Source organism: Xenopus tropicalis, chromosome 1, assembly GCF_000004195.4.
Source record: "Xenopus tropicalis strain Nigerian chromosome 1, UCB_Xtro_10.0, whole genome shotgun sequence".
In the NCBI taxonomy this organism is placed as follows: domain Eukaryota; kingdom Metazoa; phylum Chordata; class Amphibia; order Anura; family Pipidae; genus Xenopus; species Xenopus tropicalis.
Genome location: NC_030677.2, coordinates 166,238,206 through 166,260,280, shown reverse-complemented (window position 1 = coordinate 166,260,280; position 22,075 = coordinate 166,238,206). Strand labels below are relative to the sequence as shown.

The 22,075-nt window shown below is 41.5% G+C and overlaps 1 protein-coding gene across 1 annotated transcript in view; it reads left to right on the top strand.

Annotated features, from left to right (window-relative positions):
* The first annotated feature begins 775 nt into the window (after positions 1 to 775).
* znrf3 (zinc and ring finger 3) overlaps positions 776 to 22,075 on the top strand; it is an 80,945-nt gene continuing 59,645 nt past the window's right edge. The window contains 1 exon segment of the mRNA NM_001079396.1: positions 776 to 1,319. Coding sequence (NP_001072864.1) covers positions 1,101 to 1,319 — 219 coding nt within the window. The 5' untranslated portion in view covers positions 776 to 1,100.

Sequence of the window (22,075 nt, the reverse complement as noted above, 5' to 3'; positions counted from 1 at the left end):
CTGTACAAGTGTGTCACACACAGCACTGTGACATAGGGCAGACCAGCACTGTGTAAATTTCCCCACACAGTGCGGCCAGTTTGCAGGTTAACTACCTGTTCGTGCGCAGGTTTAAATCACAATGAAAATGTCACATATTGAGGCCTTTGGAAGCCTAAGGCAGGCAGGGGCTGTACAAAGCATGTAGCCCATGAGCCCCCAGTTGCACCGCCCAACTATAGCCAGGAGTATGGCTGCATAATAACAGCACCCCCAGCCAGCAGGCACCTCGTTGGCCCTTTATAATCAAGCATTTCTTTGGAGCATGCATTTTGCTAAACAGCATTCTACTTTGTGCTACAGAGCCTGGGACCCTCACATCTCTGCTACAATTGCCCCCTCTCCCAGCCCAGCCCAGTGTTTCTCTCGTACAATCTCTTCATTTCCAGGTGCTTTTTACTGCACTGTCCCCGTGAATTCTTGCTTTGATCTTTGTCCTCCCACATTCCCTGTGTCACTCCCATCCCTCCCTCCTCCTCCCGGCTGCACATCCCTGCACACATCCCTGCACACATTAGAGCAGCCGCAGCAGGGCACAATCCCGCCACTACTTCTTCATCTTCTCCCGACTCACTCCCTTCTGTTCTCCTCACTACTCCCCCTACCCCCCTTCCCTGCCTGGGAGTGGATTGTGAGGGGTCAGAGAGATTTGGGAGGCGGGGACAACCCCTTTTGGGTTAAAAAAAAAAAAAGAAGAGAAAAAAAAAAAGCAAGACAATCACGTGGATGAGATGAAAGGGATGCCGCCTGGCAGAGAAGGGAGAGAGAGGGAGAGAGACAGGATCTGAGAGGCATGGAAGTGACAAAAGCGCTCTAACGCTTCCCATGTGATCGCACTCTCCTGCAGCCGGAGCAGCGATCTGCCGCTCTGTTCCTTGCGTTCGGCTGGAGCCCCTGCTTTGGATTGCACTGCTTCTCTGCGGATTTACCGTCGCTATCGCACGCAGTGGCGTGTTTGCACGATCGAGGCGAACTGCGACCCCCGTTGGATCCCACTGCGAAGCCCCCACTGAGGACTGGGAAATTATGTTTTTCTCGGCGCTGATCCACCATCCTGCGAGATGAAGGAGCCGAGGATCCGGGGGGGTCTGCCCCTGGTCTGGCTGTGGGTTCTGCTGGCTGTGGCTCCTGGGGAATCGCTGGCTAAGGAGACTGCATTTGTGGAGGTGGTGCTGTTCGAATCCAGTCCCAATGGGGATTATAAAACCCACACTACTGAGTTACAAGGGAGGTTCTCCAGGGCCGGGGCTACCATCAGCGCAGAGGGGGAGATCGTGCAGGTAAGTGGGGCGATACCATGTACAAAGCGGCGTGCGGGGGGGGGGGGGGAATCATGTATTATCTTGTGCACATTCCGCCCTGCTGGGAGCCACTAGTGCTCTCCCTCCTGCTGCACACAGGGAAACTTTTCACCCTCTCCTAGAAGGGGGAGTGATTTAGGGAAGGGGCAGTTTGTGTAGTACTCTGGTCACAAGATGGCTTCTCTACTATGTGTGTGTGTGTGCACTTCATTCACAATAACAAGGGGACACCCTGCTATTGACTCACACAGGAGCCCTGTCTGCTTACGTTGTTACTTGACACAAATGTGTAATGGCTCCTCGTTTATAAGAATTCCTTGGTTATGTGTTTATAAACACAAGCTGTGCTTGTCACAGGACTCCATGCTGCTTCAATAAAAATACTTTCTGGGCTGCATTTTAGGGTACTGGCTCTCCGGTTTCTCTTATACTGCAGCTTCCAGTGTCCCCTGACAACCATTAGTCTGTGTGAGACTTCTGGGAAATGTAGTTTAACAGCATTGAGGAGAGGCAAATGTGCTGAAGATTCCTGACAGCTGTGGTAAACCGACTTGCAGAGTTGTAGTAGCTGCAGCAGCATCATGAATGCATGCAACTTGTGCATTTTATCAGATCTGAAACTGGGCAAAATAACTGCTGTGGTGCCAGTCATGTGGAGCGCATTCAGGCCAGAATGTATGTCTTGCAGGCCTGCTTGGAATTTTGTCTGGGCGTCTAAGTAGCTGGCACGTGCGACAGAGGAGGCAGTGCCATTTGTGAGTGATTTTGCAGCTGAAACAGCATTTTACTGAGTAAGGAAAACACCAATGTATTATTGTGCCTATTTCTTCCTCTAAATGCATGTGTCTGTACACACAAGCAGCCAGTCACTGGGTTACGCTGATCTATACATGCACATGCAGCAAGCGCTGTATAAATATATCCACGTGATTGCGTTTAGTTGACTTATGATCATTCTGGAATGATTAAACACCTCATGCCATTTATTTATCGGGTCTCTCACTACGATTAAAGTGTTTTGCTGACAAGGGAAGGCCTGCAAGAGTTGACTATTGTTTACAGCTTAGAAAATTTATGTGTGAAAATTGTCACTGGGTTCTTCCTGTGTCCTGGGACAGGGAAATGCCACTCTCAGAGGTTCAAGTCTTGACTCAGTCTCTGCAGGACGCTTTAGCAGAACCTGCTGGTTGCTTGGGCTTCCCTTCCATGTTATCACCATACTCTGCACAGGAGTCTATTATATCTTATTTTTCTATTGCATGATCCTCAAACATCTGCTTTACCAGTAAATAATGGGTAAATGTTACACAAATGTTGAAGAAAACATGAAAAATCTGTCTCTGTATTGCTCTCTAGGTAAAGCAGCTGCTAAGTATATGTGGCACTGAATGGTAATTAACTATTTGTGTGCTGCAGTTGTAACACTGAGGGCTTTTGCCATATCAACATTATAACATCTACCATGTGCTTTTTACTCTGTACTGATTTATTTAATTAGACTATAAGCTCTGCAGGAGAAGATTGCATTTTTCATATGTGTTTTGCAGAATAGGTGGGTTCCCATGTGGGCATTCATTCTGCAATATGTTTTCCATGACATAACTACAATTTTATTTTTTTGTAAACCGTGTAACCCTGATAGCTAATGCTATGTTTGTTATGTGTAGCAAGTAACTGTTTGGCAACGTTTATTTCCCAAGTATGGGAATAATAGATGTGTCTAGGGACTCTTATCAATGCTGATAATGATAATGACAAACTAATGAAATGCATCATGCCTGGGATGTTACTGTTTAACCATGTAATGCCCATAGGGGCATAGGTATGTCCTAGATCAGGGATCCCCAACCTTTTATACCTGTGAGCCACATTCAAATGGAAAAAGTGTTGGGAAGCAACCCCAGTATGGAAAAAATTCTTAGGGGGTGCAAATAAGCTATAATTGGTTATATGGTAGCCCCTATGTGGACTGGCAGCCTATAGAAGGCTCTGTTTGGCTTTACACTGGGTTTTTATGCAATCAGAACTTGCCTCAAAGCCAGGAATTAAAAAAAAAAAAAAAAAAAAAAGCACCTGCTTTGAGGCCACTGGGAGCAACATCCAAGGGGCTGGAGAGCAACATGTTGCTCACGAGCCACTGGTTGGGGATCACTGTCCTAGATCAATAGGCCAAGAATCCAATATACCAAGTGTTTGAGGAACAGGCCTGGGGGCCAAAACAGGAAAAATTCCTTAAATGGCAGCATGTGGTCCGAGGGCCTTCAGTTAGACAGAGCTGCACTAGAATATGTCACGGTTTTGCAGATAAATCTCCTAGAATTCAGTTGAGTGAATTTAAATGGAGGCAAATGCACAGAATGCTCTATACATAGGAAAAATGTGTTTCAGAACCTCGTATGCACATTAAAAGAGCCTTGCTGAGAACACAAGTACAGGGGGTGAACAGGTTTATGATGATGGGAATATTGCAGTAGTTTTATAAAACATATACACTTTCTTATTAGTAGTATTTATTTCCCCTTAAATAGTAAGCTCATTTATATAATGGTGCATATTGAATTATTCTGCTCTGTATTTTTCACCAGTTGAACACATGATTTAGGGAACTCATGAATGGACTTCTGCTGGCATTTTCCACCGATGGAGAAACGCCAATGCCTGCCTGATAATGCCTTTTACCTCCTACTGTTAAGTATACTGCCATTCACCTGCCATGTTGAACACAGGGAGGATTTTACCCCAAACAGCTCACATGGAGTGGACACTGGTGGTTTTTTTTTTTTTTTTTTTTGTATACCTTTTTTCTCTGTTAGAGAAAATATGAAACTGACATTAGCCTAAGCACAAAGAGTTACCCCCTTTATTACTCCTTGCTGTATAGCAGCACTTGTACAGATTTATCAGGATAAACCTTTTTGTTGTAGCTGGAGAAAGTCTCAACTCATGCTGTTTAAAGAATTTAAACAAGGGCTACTAAACTGATATTTTGTTTTAAAATTGGTCTTTCATCCCCTGTAACTTTCTAAACATAGGTTCACCGATTAAAAGCAGGCTTTGTGATTAATCAGTGGCATCTTCCCAAGCAGCTGATCGAGGGGTCCCAAAATGGACCTTTTTGCAGCTGTGCTTGCAGCTGTGCTTGGGAAACATGACAGCATGAGTGAATACAAGGCTGAATACTCCATAATCTCTGACTACACCACTACTCCCATAGAGCTCATTGATAAGCCTTATGGGCACAGGGCTAAATGAAGCCAAGATTGAGAGTCTACATGGCGCAGCTTAGTTTCCTGCGTTGTCATGCTTTTTAGCTGCATCTGTAAAGGGTTTGCTTTTCATAGTCAACCCCATAGTCATTTGTTTAGGAATTCCTGGGATCAATGTAGCAGCTCCTTTCTAATTGCAGTGTTTTTCAGTTACATAGTTATTTAAGGTTGAAAAAAGTCCATCGAGTTCAACCCTTCCAAGTAAACCCAGCACACACAAATCTATACTAACCTATCAATAAATAGCCTAGTCACAATAGCCTTGGATATTATGCTTGTTCAAGGAATAATCCAAGCCCCTCTTAAAGGCACTAACAGAATCTTCCATCACAACATCACTCTGAAGGGCATTCCCCAACCTCACTGCCCTCACTATGAAGAACCACATATTCTTCTTCAAATGCAAGTTCCAGTCCCTTTAAAGGGGTGGCCTCTGGTGCGCTATTTTTATGGGGACAAAAAAACACCCCCTATAATCCCCTCTAATGTACTTTTACAGAGTAATCATGTCCCCTCGCAAACGCCTTTTTGTCTAGAGAAAACAGCCCCAGCTTTGACAGTCTAACCTCAATGTTTAAATCTTCCATCTCCTTTACCACTTTAGTTGCAGTCTCTGTACTCTCTCCAGCTCATTATATACTTCTTAAGTACTAGACCCCAAACCTGCACTGCATACTCAAGATGAGGTCTTACCAGAAGACCTAAAAAGATGCAAAATTCTGTTTTCATCCCTTGAGTCAATGCCCTTTTTTTATGCAAGACGGCATTTTATTTACTTTAGTAGCTGCTGAAAGACTGCTGAAAGACATTGCCTGGAATTAGAAAACTTGTTATGTACAAAAATCCTCAGATCCCCAGAGGTCATGTTGTAAAAGTCTAAGGAGGTTTTCCTCACCTACAGTACAGGTAAACTAATTTAATTGGACAGCAGAAAAATGAAACCTATGGAGTACAGAGACCTAGTAAGTCTTTGCTTGCGTGGATGTGGGTATGCTACCAACTACAAGATGTCAAAACTGTTTTGCCAACCTTCACCTGATTGGTCTCCAGGGTCTGCTATCTGCATTGGGCCCTATAACCTCTTGAGATAGTGACATGCTGGGTATATCTGTGATTTATTGTATAAAGTACCCGTGGCATTGGCTATTCACTTATGGAATGCTTAGGTTCTGATGTCTGCAATGTGATGCTTGGTTGTAAAGCCTGTTGCTTGAGCTGCTAAGGTGTCTTATTGGCACAGTATATAGAGACTTTTGTGGTTAATTCAGTTGTTGATCTAGTTTATCTTAAAGCAAAGTTCAGCAGGGTAAGGGAGGATTACCTGCACTACTAAAAGCATGATATTGCTTATGGCTACTAGCCTGGTGTTCATTACTTTGTCCTGACAGAGATGGAACGTCTCAGACTTTGATATGCAAGTAGCTGGACAACTTAATCTGGTTGATTTTTTTTTCCTAATCTCCTGGAAGTGCAAGTATCTATTGTTTTGAATACACAGTAGTTTGATCTCCTTTGTGGGGAAGATACTTCCTGTAACTGATACTCACATCCTTCCTCTGCTAATCAATAGCCACAGAAAGAAGATACAGTGAAAGAAGATGATAACTTGGTATCTTTTGGCTTTGGTTCTCCCTGCACACCTTTTTTATGTTATTTGTCATAAGCTCTGTATTGAACGTGTGTTAAGAGGTTCCTGCTCTTGGTTCTATAACCATAAAGGAATGTGCCTTGGTTGAGTAGAACTTTTTCTTTAAAAGCTTTTGAACTAAATACATAATTCAGTGTCTGAGTATTTCATCTATTGTCCTGGCACCCTCAAGCATTTTGCAATGAATAGGTTCCTTCTACAAGAAAAAGAAGCCAGTAATTAATCTGTTGCCCTCAATGGCTCCTTGGAACCAAAGCCTGAGGTTTTTTAAAGGGATAGTCACAATGCCATCTGCACTTGCAGTGTATTGGCGGTAAATCTGTGTTACGTTTTAACTGTCTAATAAGAACAGTTATATTATAGGTCAATAAAACACAGCTTACCAGTACTACCCTGCACACTTTTATCTTGCTTTTTTATGACACATGGATGATCTGAGACATTGGCACCATTGCCAATGTTTAAATAAGGCAATAGACCCAAAATAATTTGTGGTCCTCTGTCCTACTTTAGGTGGCATTTTTTGTGACACTTAATGATCAAGGACCACTATGTCTCCGCTATGCTAATGCTTTAAATGGCAATCTGTTCAAATGAATACTGCCGATAGTACTTGTGTTCATGCAGCAATGCCTTGTTCCTTTTGACTGATTAATAATCCACTCCTGAATATAAAATGACAATTTTTATATCAGCAGTTGAGGTGAGAAATAAGTCAAGAAAATGCCACCTCATATCCCCTTCAATTTGACTTTGAGAATACCCATGATCTGTGTGCTCCTGGAATTCTTTCCCAAAGTGTGTGTTTTGTGGTTTGCAAAAGCCAGTATACCGCTAAACCGCTAAGGTTCTGTTGCCTCTCACTAATGGGTTTATGAGCTTTGTAGCACTGTGTTCTTGGTTGTCCTTCAGGTTTCCTGAAAATGCAAATGCTTATCCGCAATTGTGTGTGCTATCCAGGCAATAGCCATTGTTAGGGTGAAGATACACACAGAGCTACTAGTAGCAGCTTGCCACGGCTGCTAAAATAGACAATGCTGATCGTTTACTGATAATTGTCTCTGTGTGTTTTAGCAGGGGCATTTCTTAGTATTATCTATGGCAGGGTATTTTCTGGTGCTTAGTAGGCGTGACAAGTAGCTGCTACTTAAAGGAGAAGGAAATGCTAAGTCACTTGGGGGTGCCAAAGTGTTAGGCACCCCCAAGTGACTTTAATCGCTTACCTTTTACCTCGGGCTGGTGCCCCTGTTCGGGAAAAAAACGCACCAGCGCGGGGTACCTGCAACAAGTTTTTCTTCTTCCTTATTTCTTCTGTCTTCGGAATCCCTGGGCCAGTGCATGTGCAGTAGAGTGAAAAAGCCCACTTTTTTTGTTAAAGTTCGGCTTTTCACTCTACTGCGCATGCACAAGCGCACAAAGACAGAAGCAGGAAGAGTAGACGCTCGCTGCAGGTACCCCGGGCTGGTGCGGTTTTCTTCAGCCCGGGGTAAAAGGTAAGCGATTAAAGTTACTTGGGGGTGCCTAACATTTTGGGTGACTTAGCCTTTCCTTCTCCATTAAAGCACTGCTTAGTGATGGAAAAATGGTAATTAGCTGGAGGTGGTGATATAATTTTAGCAGATCAGAGGACAAACACCTCTGGGATAAAATGAAGAAAGTATGCCAAGCTTTCCAACCCTCCTAGGATTCTTCTTGCTGTGTTCAGCCTTCCCCTGTGCATGTTCATTTAATCTCTGAGGATCACTCGTAGGACACCTGATGAAAGGATTTGCAAATCATTGTGTAAAAATCTATGCTGTTTCAGAATTAACTCAAAATTTTAGGGTGATGGCCCACAGGGAGATTAGTAGCCCGCGGTTAATCTTGGCTGTCGCTGGCAACTAATTCTGCCGGCAATAAAGTGAATCACCAGTGGAAAGGCATATGTGTTGTTTTGTTGCACAAAGTTGCACAAAGTTTCCTCCTGCAGGAAATTATATACAGTATTGGTAAATGCCCTTGATTTTTCTTTCTGGTTGATTTGTACCAATAAAGCTACTTTGCATTCTTATTCATAGATGCTGGAAAGTAATTCACTGACTATACATGTTGATTATGCAGGCTGAAAATACTAATCCATATTTTATATCTTGGTCATTGACTTCAGAATTCAAATTCTAATACAAATGCAGTGGGCCATAAAGTACATGTATTTCCAAACTTTAGGGCTCTGGCACACGGGGAGATTAGTTGCCCGCGAAAAAACTCCCTGTTTGCAGGCGACTAATCTCCCCTGATTGCCATCCCACCGGCGAAAATGTAAATTGCCAGTGGGATGGCATACGCATTGCGCAAGTTGCTTCGAGAGGAAACTCGCGCGATTTTAGTGAAATCGCGACGCCGCGTATGCCATCCCACCGGTGATTTACATTTTGCCCAGTGGGATGGCATTTCGGTGAGATTAGTCGCCCGAGACACAGGAGATTTGTCGCGGGCGACTAATCTCCCCGTGTGCCAGAGTCCTTAGGTTCTTCATCACTTCAAATACCTTTTTGCTATACGCTTGTGTTATGGTCTTTGTGCCAACTGTTTGCTTTCTTCCCTCTAATCTTGACTGAGCCCTTTTAATACAAAATTAGTAACTTAAACAAGCCATTTAAACTGTTTTATCCTGCCGAGCTGAGAGATAATGTCAGGAGTTGGCAAAATTAAGCAGTATTTCATTCTCTCTGGGGCTTTCATAACACTTATCTAAACTCCTTTTTAAGTCCTTGAGCATAGGAGGTTTTTTTTTTTTTTTTTTTTTTAAATCAACAATTCTAAAGCATAGAAAATGAGTTAAAGTAAACGTTAGATGCAAAGTGAATTTCAGAGTTTGGGGACATTGTTTTTGGATTAAAAGAAGGCTGGATGAACCTGTAATTTTTATTTGTAAATTCAGTCACCTGCCCTCAAAACACAAACCAATTGCTGATTGGTTACTATGGTTAAATGTGCTGTAGCAAGTTAGCAGTTATGTTAGTAAATGACCCCTTTAGTTGCCATAACCAGAAATAATAAATTTTACAGACCATTTTCAGCTAGCAAAAGTCACAATAAAACCCCTGTTTCATTTCATTTAGACTGATGGCATGCATGGCACTTTTCATCCAACTGAATAACACATTAAATCACCTTCTAAGGCTCCCATTGATCTGAATGGGTAATGCTTGAAAGTGCCAGTACTGACACTTTTCAACCCTGAAGGGGTACCTGTTCAGGCTGTTTCAGCCATTCAGAAGGTGATTTGGCCATTTTTAAACTGGCTGAAAAGTGCAACTTTTGCCATTGTCCTAAATGTTATGGCACACTGGCAGTCGCACCCCACAACATGCCAAAAACTAGTCCTGAGGGAAAGGTTTATGAAGTAGACTAAGGAATCTTAACATGACTGCATTTATATAGGGTAGGGCCCCCTCAGAGGCCTTTCTCCAGAATCAAATCGCGGTGAATTACCAATTCAGTCCGGTTTTCTGTACTTGTTCATTAGCAGTGAAAGAATGCGGGCTTGTTGTCCACTATGTCTGGTTACTTGAGGCTGATATTATCCTGACAACTGTCTATGCTCCTGGTCGTTGATCATCACCACAAAAATGAGTAAAACAGCCAGAGCTGTTGGCCGCCAACACTGCTATGCTTTCCTGCTGTACCTGAATTTTATTATAAGGTACAGCCAATGGGGCAGTGGTGAGCGAATCAATGTGGTGTTTTCTGGGAGGGCAGAGAGAGAGAGAGAGAGGCTTCTGGATGCGGTCTGCATTATATTAATGGATTTTCTTGTCCTTAAATTAATGAGACATTTTATCAAAGAAGATGTATCCATTTGTCAGAATGTATTCTGCTGCTTTAAGCAGCAGCTCTGATGTTAGAGCAGTGTTCAGCTCTATCTCACCTCTGAATGCTAAATGGCCATTAAGTATACATATGTCTGTGCTGGGGTAAATTGTTTTAGCATCAAAAGTAAAATCTTAAATCTGAAATGCCTGATTTATAGTGAAATCTATTAGGGCATGATAAATCTGCCCTAGAGGCTTTAGCCTTGTGGTCTTAGGGACACTGAGCGGAAGGGGAAAAAAACTATTCACCTTGACCATGTTACCTATACAAGTTCTGCAAAATCCAGCACATAGTTTTTGGCAAAGCAGGTTCAATGTAATTATTAGTTTCTTTTTCCTTTGTAATTTTTCCAGCAGCAGGAATGTACCGCACATAATCATGCCTCTGTTAGGAAGCTGAAGAAAAAAAGTTTGCCTTTGCGGCCAGGTGTAAGTGAAGCAAGACAATGCTAGCAAAGGAAACAAGGGTGTTATTGAAACAGAAAACTGCATCCAGCTTGGTTAAATATTGCGTTTTGTTTTTATGGGCATGTTGCTCAGTTTTCCAGTATTAGAGCTTGATAAATAGATCCTTTTGTGTGATAATGTTTTATTGGACTTTGATTCTATTGACAAACTCCCTTAGAAAATGCTTTCAGACTTGATTGTCAATATAAAAACTTTAGTACAACTTATGAAAAGGGATTGCAACATTTCCTTTGATGTTTTGCGTGCACTTTAAACTGTATCGGTGTGTCTAAAATGAAAAAAAAAAAACCCCAGCTCCTAAATTACTCTTAAGAAAGAGCTAATTCCATGGCTGCTCATATTTTATCCCTGCTTTTGTTCCTGTGACTTAAGGTGCTCATACACTGAAAGATCCACTAATTTGGCATGTATCCCTAATATGCCCACCTTGAGGTGGGCGATATTGGATTGATCCACATTGACTGGTTGTAGGCCAATGGGGCAAGGGTCACATAAATGAGATGATGTGCTCCTCGCCCCAATGGGACCTGACCAACAACTTAACTATTTTCAGCCAGATAATGGTTGGGTAGGTCCATCTGAGGGCCCTATGCATGGGCCGATAAGCTGCTTACTTGGTTCGTCTGCGGCTTTTATTGGCTCGTATATGGTGACCTTAAATGTCAGGAAATATATTCCAGCAAAGCCAATGCCAGTACTATATACATGTGTATCTTGGGTTTTGGATTATCTCAAGAAAAGCTGAAGTACATAAATACTAAAATTTAGCTTTGTATTATGTCAAGAAATCAATACATTACAGTCCTGGTTATAGAGGGGTTAAGGTACACTGTGAAGCTGGCTCCTATGAGGGACTCTGAGCAGTGGCAAGGAAGCTCAGCCTTGAAGGCCAGTTAGAGTAAGATTTGGGGCAAATGTCTCTCTACTCTCTTTGATACACTTGAAAGCCCAGATTTTGTGGTTGGTTAGATTGAGAACTTACTTGCTATCCTAGACAACTGTAATCTTAAAATGTGCTAAGAGGGGTACTGACCAAAGGTTGGACCTCCAAAAGGACTGAAAAATAAACCGTGTGTGGCATCAGCCATGTGTTGCCATTGGTTGGCCCCCTGCCTTGTGATGCGGAAGTTCAGTGCAGTTGTGCGCTGTATTTCATTGACACATTTTCAAGCTATAATAGCCTTTGTGGGTGCACTGACAGGTTCCAGACAGTTGCCACCATCGTTTATGGGGCAACAATCATAAGCATTTTCCTGAAGGTGGCAAAATACAAACATTTGCCTCCCACGCCATATCCTTTAAGCCAATCATAAACTGATTGGCAAACAGATTGCAGTACATTGACTTCTAGCAGACGACAGCACAGCTGGTAGGAAAATCGTAAACTATCTGGGCAAGGATTAGCAGCTTTTATTTAGGGCCCTGTAATATTTTTTGTTTACAAGATTTATCTTGCAACCCTGTCATTGAGTCCAACTTGAAATTAATAGGATAATATGAACTGTGGAATAATTGTGACCCAAGCCTAAATTCAATTGAAGTCGTGCTCCTGTCACTTATTACTCACCATTGCAGGAAAGATTAATGGGTGTAATGGATGAGGATGCATGCCTCTGATTCCATTCCAGACTCTGTGCCCTCATCCCAGCTCTTTTGAACTGCCGAGCAGATGGATCAGGTGCTGGGCACTTGTCTTCGTAAGAATTAGGTTGCAGTGCCTAAAACATTTCTATGTGCATAGCACTGCTCTCAGTCTTTTTAAGAGAGAAAAACACTAGATGGACAACTTTCAAACACAAATCACTCCTTTTTTTGTATGGGGAAAGGAATATTAGTGAGTTCTGGAAAGTGCATGCTAATGCTGTTGGGTGCCTTTCTTCTGTCATATTTAATTGCCTATAATCTGTAGATTGCCGGTCTGCCGTTCCAATAAGATAGCACTGCAGGCCAGGCCTGCAAGACCCAAGCCTGTTGGGTACACATTCCCATGTCATTGTGTATGTTCGTTGAAAATTATTAGGGTAATGGCGCATGAGGCATTTTGCCCACCTAAATGTTCCAGTTACTGCTTCTGACTATGGTCCTGTCAGTTATTTCACGGCTCAGGAATTGCAATGTATTTTTGCCTGAGCACATTGTCTGTTAAAAAAAAAAAAACCCTTGTGCTATAGGCTTAAAGAGATACTGACACCAGTAATTAAACCATTTTTACATCGGTCATAACATTGTCTTGGCTTGCTATTTAGAATTTTGCCTTAAAAGTATTTGCTTGATGCTTTTACATTACCTATATGATCCCTCATGTTCCTCTGTGAGTGGGCTGCCATATTTGTGCAGCAGTAGTGTGTTAGCATTAGAAGCTATAATGGACAGGTTGAACTTTTTAGTGTCAGTATCACTTTAAGAGTATAGTTTATGGAGAAGTCACAGTGTCTTATAGCTCCCTTAATACAAGGTACATGCATATGTTCATGAATATTTCATTGAAATTAATGAACTATAATCCTTATTGCCCTATTGGCAGCAGATCCTGTCATCTATTCAGAGCTGTCTCCTTATCTGTTGGCAGGGAACCACCCTGATATCTTGGTACAGGTGAGCCTTATATCAGTCTGCCTGTCTGAATCCTAATCCTAATGGGCGAGGACTGCTTCAGTTGGCCTCCCTTGAGGGGTCTATACATACTTATGTGATCTGATTACTGGGCTGTGAGAACAAATGACTTGACTCAACTCAATATGACCCACCACGTGGGTGGTAAAATCTGGCTAATACATGCATATATGTATGTATGTATGTATGGTCATTATGTTTGGTCTTTAACAATTAAACAAATGTAAGATCTAACAGTTTATTCAGTTTGCATACAGAGTGGTCCAAATTGGACTTTATACAGCACATCGCAAAAAGTTGGAGCTGTCCAACTAATGACAAAGTGCTAGGACCCAGAATGAAACACTTTTAATTATTGCTTAGTATTAAGGTGGCCATACATGCACTGATATTATCGTACAAAACAAAGTTGCCTGTATGGTGGGAGACAAGGCAACTGATATCTGTAAAAGCCTTTGATATCTGTTGCCTCACCGATTGGGCAGGACTGAAAATTTTGGTCTGGCGCCTTTGAAGGTGCCCAAACATCATAACATTAATGCTGAATTGTCAGATGGGGTAAAGAATTCCTTTGTCTCTACTTGCATAACCAACGATAAAGCTCTTAACGTTAGTAGAGTGGACGAACAATCTTTCCTAAAACCAATGGTTGAGGGAAAGTTTGTATTTGTAGCGTGTGTTCCATTTCTATCCTAAATGCACAGTCTCTGGACATGGGGAGCAGCACTTAGACACTTAAAGGAACAGTAACACCAAAAAATGAAAGTGTTTTAAAGTAATTAAAATATAATGTACAGTTGCCCTGCGCTGGTAAAACTGGTAAGTTTGCAACAGAAACGCTACTATAGTTTATATAAATGAGCTGCTATGTCAACACGGGGGCAGCCATTGAAGCTGGGAAAAAGGAGGAAAGGCACAGGCACATAGCAGATAATATATAAGCTTTGTAGAATATAATGGGATTTTATCTGTTATCTGCTAAGTAACCTGTGCCTTTTCTCCTGTAAATGGCTGCCCCCGTGGCTACACAGAAGCTTTATTATATAAACTATAGTAGTCTTTCTAAGGAAAACACACCAGTTGTACCAGTACAGGGCAGCATTATATTATATAGTATAGTATTATACACTTTAATTTTTTGGTGTTACTGTCCCTTTAACCTATTAAACACAAATTCGAGCCATACGACACACATAAATGGCACTGATCTCACCTGACACTTTGTGTTTATTGTCTCCTAAGAGCACAATAAAGGCAGTTATCTCTTAAACTCTCTGCCGAGTGCTGCATGATTTAGTTCTGCTGTGAACTGCTGGTATCTTAAAAAGCTGTTTAAGGCTTTTCCTTCCCCAGATTGCATTTTTCAGAGTAGTTACAAAATCTTTATCTATTTATACAGAGTGCAGCAGCTTTGTATATTTAGTGTGTGCAATTGTATCTTTGTGGTTAAAGTGCACTAATAGTGTGGATTTGCTTACCATGGTATATAGAGTTTTTGGAATTGGTGGCACAATGTTGATCAGAACATGGTAACAATGTAATGGACTATTAACTATTTACAGGAAATTTTCATTGCTCCCACTGTTTTTTTTCCCCAAGTTTACAGCCCCCGCACCCCTCAGTGTGTCTCAGGTTGCACTACTTCCCTCACTTGTTCTGTCTTCTCAAGGATCAGAGGTTCCTGCAAGTTGGATCTGGCAGCGCCAGGGGCCAGTTTCTATCTGTGTGACAGCGTTTTTAATTTAACAGCACCGCCTTTGATGTTCTTCAAATATTTATAGGCAGGTTAAGATAATTCCAGCGGGGATTTTATTTATTTATATTATTTATGATAGGTTTTCTTTGTGACTGTATTAACTCTTTCTTGGTGAGGGACTGGTAGGTCTAAGTGCTGCTGTACATTCCTCTGCAATTCTAGATAACGTTTAAGAAACCACTTTAGAATTGGACTGGACTGGCTTCAGTTCTTTGGGAAGATGAATGTTTCTAGGGGAGTCATACAAAGGGGCTCTCTTTATGACTAAATTAGAAGCTGTGAGGAGTGGAAGATAAGCTGAGGTGGACTACTAAGAACTGGTTAACAGCCATCCTGGAGCCGGAGGTAGGAGCTTGTATGTACAACTTCATAAAATATGCCAGAAAATTAGGAGCCAGATGGAAATGTATACATTACTTTTAGGAAGGATTTATCTTTATCTCAAAGTTCGTGTGGTTTAAGTGTCTTATATCTGTAGCACTAGCAGCAAAATAATTTAATCATTTTTACTTTCAGTACATCACAGTAATTGGAGGATTTGTCTGTCTCTTATATGACATCATTGTCGTTTTAGGGCAGGGGTACACGGGGAGATTAGTAGTGCTGCGACAAATCTCCATTGTCGCGGGCGACTAATCTCCCCGCAATGCCATCCCATCGGCTAGAATGTAAATTGCCGGTGGAATGGCATACGTGTTGTTGCGATATCCTGTAGGTGCCCGAAGTTGTCTTCAGAGGAAACTTAGGGCAACTGTGGGACATCGCAGTGACGCGTATGCCATCCCACAGGCAATTTACATTCTAGCCGGTGGGATGGCATTGCGGGGAGATTAGTCACCCCCAATAACGGAGATTTGTCGCGACGCGACTAATCTCCCCATATACCCCTGCCCTTAGTGGCTTAGTGATTGAGTGACCTAAAGAATACTTTTTTGTAGTTTAAAATTCAAGTTGGTTGACCCTTTCTTTGTATTTTAAACCAGTGCTTAAAGAATTGGATGGGGGCATGGTAGTGATGAGCAGGTTGGTAGGTTTTGGGCCAAGAAGGTGATCTCTAGGTCTGGCTGCAGGTAGGCGGTGGGACAAATGAAATTTCACACAGGGATCTCTTCTCTTTAGTGACTGATGCCACCCATATATAAGTCATCAGGTATGGGTCATAAAGCTGAAGAGGACTGCAGGTTGTGAAGTAGCAGTTTACATTTGGGTCGGGGTTGACATGCTCATCACTAGGGAATAGACCCGACTTGAAAGCTAATTGTGAGATTTGCTTACTGCTTATTTGATATCCTAGATACAACAGGATGCCTGGTTCAATCACTAATAAGGGTGAAATTAGGGATGGATAAGCATTTGCTGTCTAATTTTAGAAATTTTAGCAGCATATATCTGCGGCTTCCAAAAAAATTAATTTTGTCATCATATCTGTTCTGTTCTTTGTTGGATTACCTATAATTCCAACTCCAGATATAATTTTTAGCAGTTTGTAATTTTCTAGGTGGGATTTTTAATTGTGTTTGAATTCTTTTGTAATTCTTGCATTGTAGCAGTATAGTGGTGCTGACCCAGATGAATAGGCTTTTACACTATGAACACCCTAAAGTTGGCTATACATAGGGGCACATTCATCAAAGTACGAATTCGAATCCCGAAATGGGAAAAATCCGAATTAGATACGATAATTTCTGATGATCGCAAATATTGCGAAAATTCTTACGAAAAAAATCTGAATAGTCACGATAATATCGTATTGGCGATCCGAAAGTCACAAAATTTTCGCATTGAACGTTCATAACCGGCGGGAAAACCTTTCCGACTTTGATCCTTCTGTGCATGATTTTGGAAGCCTCCCATAGGACTCAATGGCACTCTGCAGCTCCAACCTGGCCCAAGGAAAGTCACAATACTGAAGCTTGAGTGAATCCGAAACTTTCGTACTCGCGCGACAATACGATTTTGTCGCACAAATTTTGTCACATAGTACGAAAAAATTGCAAAAAATACGCACAGTACGACCAAATATAATTTTTTTATATTTCATACCTGTCTTACTTTGATAAATGTGCCCACTAGTATCTATAAAATTACCACTGAACAGATGTGATGAGTATTTAAGACTTATCAGATGGTTTGGCCCGTGGGACGGTGACAGATAGGAGGAAAGGGCAAGCTCTTTAGTGGCAGATCACAGCTACATTTGACAGAAGCCTGTCCAGTTGAATTAGCCTCAATCAGATATTGATTCGGAATGGGAAATCTTGTGACCAACAATCCATTAGACCAGTGATCCCCAACCAGTGGCTTGTGGGCAACATGTTGTTCGCCAACCCTTTGGATGCTCCCAGTGGCCTAAAAGCAGGTGTTTATTTTTGAATTTCTGGTTAGGAGGCAAGCTTTGATTGCATAAAAACCCAGTGTAATTGCCAAACAGAGCCTTCTGTAGGTTGCCAGTCAACATAGGGGCTATCAAATAGCCAATATGTAATAACTGTCATTGGCACATGCAAGAACTTTTTTTTTTTCATGCTTCGGTTGCTCTCCAAGACATTTTCCATTTGAGTGTGGCTCACGCGTATCATAGGTTGGGGATTCCTGCATTAGGCTGTCTAGAGTGTACAAGCCAGCAAATAATTGCACAGGTACAGGTACCTTAAGGCTAGTGTCACACAGGGAGATTAGTCACCTGCGATAAATCTTCGCTACTGCCAGCGACTAATCCTACTGAAATGCCTTCAAACTGGCAAGAATGTAAATCACCGGTGAGATGGCACGCGTTGCTTCAGTTTTCCAAAGTAGCCCAAAGTTGCCTAACAAGGAAACTTCGGGCGACTTTGGAAAACCCAAAGCAACGAGTATGCCATCCCACCGATAATTCATATTTTTGCCAGTTGGGAGATTAGCGTAAGCGAACATTTATCGTGGGTGACTAATCTCCCTGTGTGCCACCAGCTTTAACAAAATGCCTCAAATTTAGCTGTCACCATTCCCTTAGCAAAATATGGGAAATACTCTGATTATAATATTAGCTGCTGGTGAAAGTAGAGTGATTTTGAGTGGTGGGTTTTTTTTTCTGCTGACAAGTGCCATGAACTAAGGGCTTTTGACCACTTCTTTTATAGGCTATTTCTGTTTCCACTGTCTGAATTATTCACTTACCAACCACTTTTGACTGTGAATGCACTGAATTATATAACGCTTTTTCCTCCTTGACATTTTGTAGGTTGATTTTGACACTAGAGAAAAGTTAGAAAGGGAGTAGCTAGCCAGTGACCATGCATAGCTAGATACTCTCATATGGCCAGGTCAAATGTTGGATGAGGACTAAATTAACGTGCTAATGCTCTTATCATGTGACAGAATCTTTAGACCTGCTCGATTTATATCTAGCAGATTTTCAGACATATATTCATTAGGAGGCCACTTGGTGGGCCCTTTATATGGGCAAATAAGCTGCTGTCCAAGAACGGTCCAAATCAGCACCTTAAATCTTGCCCATGTATGGACATGTTTAGTCAATGGTAGCTGAGGCAGCAATAAAACTGCTAGCTAAATCAGTTACCCCAGAACCTGTGTAAAATAAGGTAAGGTTATAGAAATTTTTATTTTTCCCTAGCTTTCATACTGTAACTGTATTTACTTTTAGCCCTACCTTACTGCCATTGTCTAAAGTTGGCTAACCACTAACTTTCCATGACTCTTCTGCACCAATCACCTCTTATGTTTATGAGAGAAATAGAGAGGAAAATTAAAGTTACATTGACTTTTTTTTAAATGGCCACTCAGAGATTCTCCTTTAAGATGGCTGAACACTAGGTGATTTTAAACGTATTTAACTGATCGACCCACAAGCTGAACAGACTTTATAATAAGGACGTGTACTTTCCACATTTTTCTCACTCTGATTGCAATTAATAAGTTGTTAAAGTCCGATTTTAGTGCCGAGCTGTTTATTATTACAGTGGCAGCAGAGAGACGGTTACTTCAGTCAGTGCTAGTGGGAGGCCCAACCTGGGACAGAGGACACTTGGCATAGGGCTTATACTGGCATTGCTCTCTGGTGGGAACACAGGAGTTCTCAGTGATAACAATGTTTTAATGAGCAATACATTATTTAGAGTACAGATTCTGCTATGGAAAGGTTGTCCAAGCTGTTAAAGGTTGCTGGGGCCTGGTTTACACATGTATGTTCCTGGTTCCAAAAGCTTTTTGTGACAGGTGATTACATCTAAGCACCGTTGATTTGGTTATTTGCCAAGTGGGACCACACTGCCATCCTCAAACATAATGCATATGCTTCAAATGAAGGAAAGGGGCAGGTTGGTTTGGCTTGTGTGTTAGAGACATAGACCAAGAGTTATTTTCATGCCTTCAGTAATGCTTTGCCCAACAAATCAAACGCCATAGAAAGCAGGACACGGCAGTACAAAGTACTTGTGCGCCGTCATAAATGAGTGCTGGGGGGGTTGCTGGCTGTACACCGCATACTGTGAGAAAGGCAACACCCTAAGCAAAGCCCCCCGCTCTGGATTGAGTTGCACCACCCTGGGAAGCCAAAGCATCCTTTCTAGTAGGGTTGGGTTACCTCCTCTTGAAAGCAGAGCCGAGTAAATTGACTCCAGTTAGAAACAGACACCATGCAGTTAAAAAAAAAAAAATTATACAGAGCTGGCTGGATTCCCAAGATCTGTGGATCAACAGCAAAAATGACTTAATAGAAACTTTAGCTTCCCACACAGCTCCTTTTATACTTGTGCTTGATTGAAGGTGGAGAGGTTCCTGTGTTGGCAATGGCATAAGAAGCATGAGGCATTTTGCATATGTAATGTTGTGCCAGTGCTTTGGCTTCAAAGTGCCTTCAGCTTGTGACAGTGGCATTGTGAACTGGTAGACTTGATACTGTGCAATTTCTAAGGCTTATAGTGGACCCCTTAATAGATCCCAGCATACCCCATTTAGCTGAACCTCTGCACCTGCAGGGCCTGCCAGTCTATAAATCTTTGCCCGATCACAAGCCAACTTTTTAGTTTGCCAGGTAACTGTTAAACAGTAGTCCACTTGGCCTTTCAACCATGTTGGTGCCCTGTCTGCCTGGGTCATCCGCAAGTTTGTCATTCATGCCGTGCAATTGAATGAAACTTTAAAAGCAGATGTTGACCCACAAATTGTATTTTATAAATTAAGTCAATATGTTCAATGGCTTACAGTTGTTTGTAAATGCAATTGCTACTAAAAGTGTTACCTAGCTGGCTGTTGTTATTCTCTACACTCCTGGCTTTGACTCGGAAATGGAAAATAACTTTTAAAGCTACTGGAAATGTTTAATCTATATTGGAAAGTTTCTTAGAATTTCAAAACTGTTTTTGGGGTGGGGTTGCCATTCACGTCGGAAAATTACAAACAAATGGCCTCCTTTTATTCACAACAATGGATCCTGTCAACAGGGGACTCCGCCTTCTGCAGAGCTGCTGTCCCACTAAACCTGTAGGTAGCTGCCCATCCATGGAACCAGCTCTAAGGCTGATTAATGGTTTTGTGGACAGAGACCAAATTAATGGCTGTGTGTACAGCTTCTTTTTATTGCTTGGGTTTTAAAAAAAAAATCTCTTTTTAATGTTTAAATTAGAATTTTCTCCTTCTTTATAAGAAGCGCTTCAGACTAACTGGTCAGAGTAGTAGTTAAAGGGGCTGAATTTGCCTGGTTTCTCATGTTTAACCTTTAAAGCTGCAATTCAGTGCAGTGGGTAAATTGATAATTCCTATCATATGTTTTTTTTCCCTTTTCGATTCTTCATTGTTCTTAAATGATCCACTTATTTTCTGTAAAGAGCCTTAATTATACATTCTTAGGGGCCTAATAGCTATAATTATTGTGTATTCTACACTGTCTTTCAAAACTAATTATCCTGCTTACGGTAGCCAAACACAACATCAAAAGCAACATATTCCACCTTTAAAAATTTCACATCTACTCTGTATCTGCGTTCGCCTGTTTACTTTAAGGATTGCGTGTGTGTTTGTGTAATTGCTATTTTATGATATACGCATACAATATACAATATCACTGTAAAATATATTGTTATAAATGGAGCTTATTCATATAATTTGATTCAAATGGCTCTTGTGTATTGTAAAACATAATGTGCTCCTGTAGTAAAACATGAAGATATTAGAATTTTGCTTTTGGCCTCATACCTGTCATAGAAGTCCTCTGTGACTTGTTGGTTTTATATTTTACAGGAGGGGGACCAAAATTCTCTTACATATAGTGGTGTTTGGGGATCTTTTGTTACTACAGGGGTTTCTAAGCTGATTCCAGACTGAACAAGTAAGTGCAATGTATCTCCTGTTGCAGTACCCTTAAGGTTTTGCTTGAAGGTATATTTAACTGACTAATGCAGTATAAATGGCTAAAAATTACAGTGCTATTGGCAGCGTGAGAAACTTAAGTCTTGGTGATATTTAAAAGTTCCTGTTATGCATTGCTCACACTTATGTGCCAAACGACCGTTTTGGTCAGTGTGAAGCTGGCCATACACTGAACAATATGGCCTGTTGAGTTGGGCGATATCTGATTGATCCGATCTTTTAGCCCTCGAAGGGTGCAGGCAATAGGGGTGAGGGCCACATTAACAAGCTGATGCGCTCCCTTTATTAAACCTGTGTGATTGACAGTTGGCAGATTTTTGGCTAGATATCAGGCAGGCTCTTCTGAGGGCCCCCATACATAGGCCAATAAGTTGCAAACTGTCATCCGCATTTATCGGCCCATGTATGGCTGCCTGTACAAGCTTTAGATATTTCTATGCTGGCCCACTGAGGGTTGAAGCCTGAGCACTTTATAGCTAATCAGAGGTTACTACAGGCACTTGGCTTACTCAAAATCAACCAACAGCCAATCAAAGCATTGTTTAGCAATAATAATATCCCATGGGAAATGTTATTTTAGTTTACATGATAAAGTAAGACTTTTTTTGGAAGTTAGATAGATTAGTTTGTCAGTGTGAAATATATGCTTGCTGGGAAAGAAAGACTTGATTGTAGAAGATAACCAAAATTGCCTGCGGTGTTTCGAGATGTGACCTCTTTAAGGGTTAAAAAGCATGAAAGGGTAATGGAAGCGGGTGGTGGAG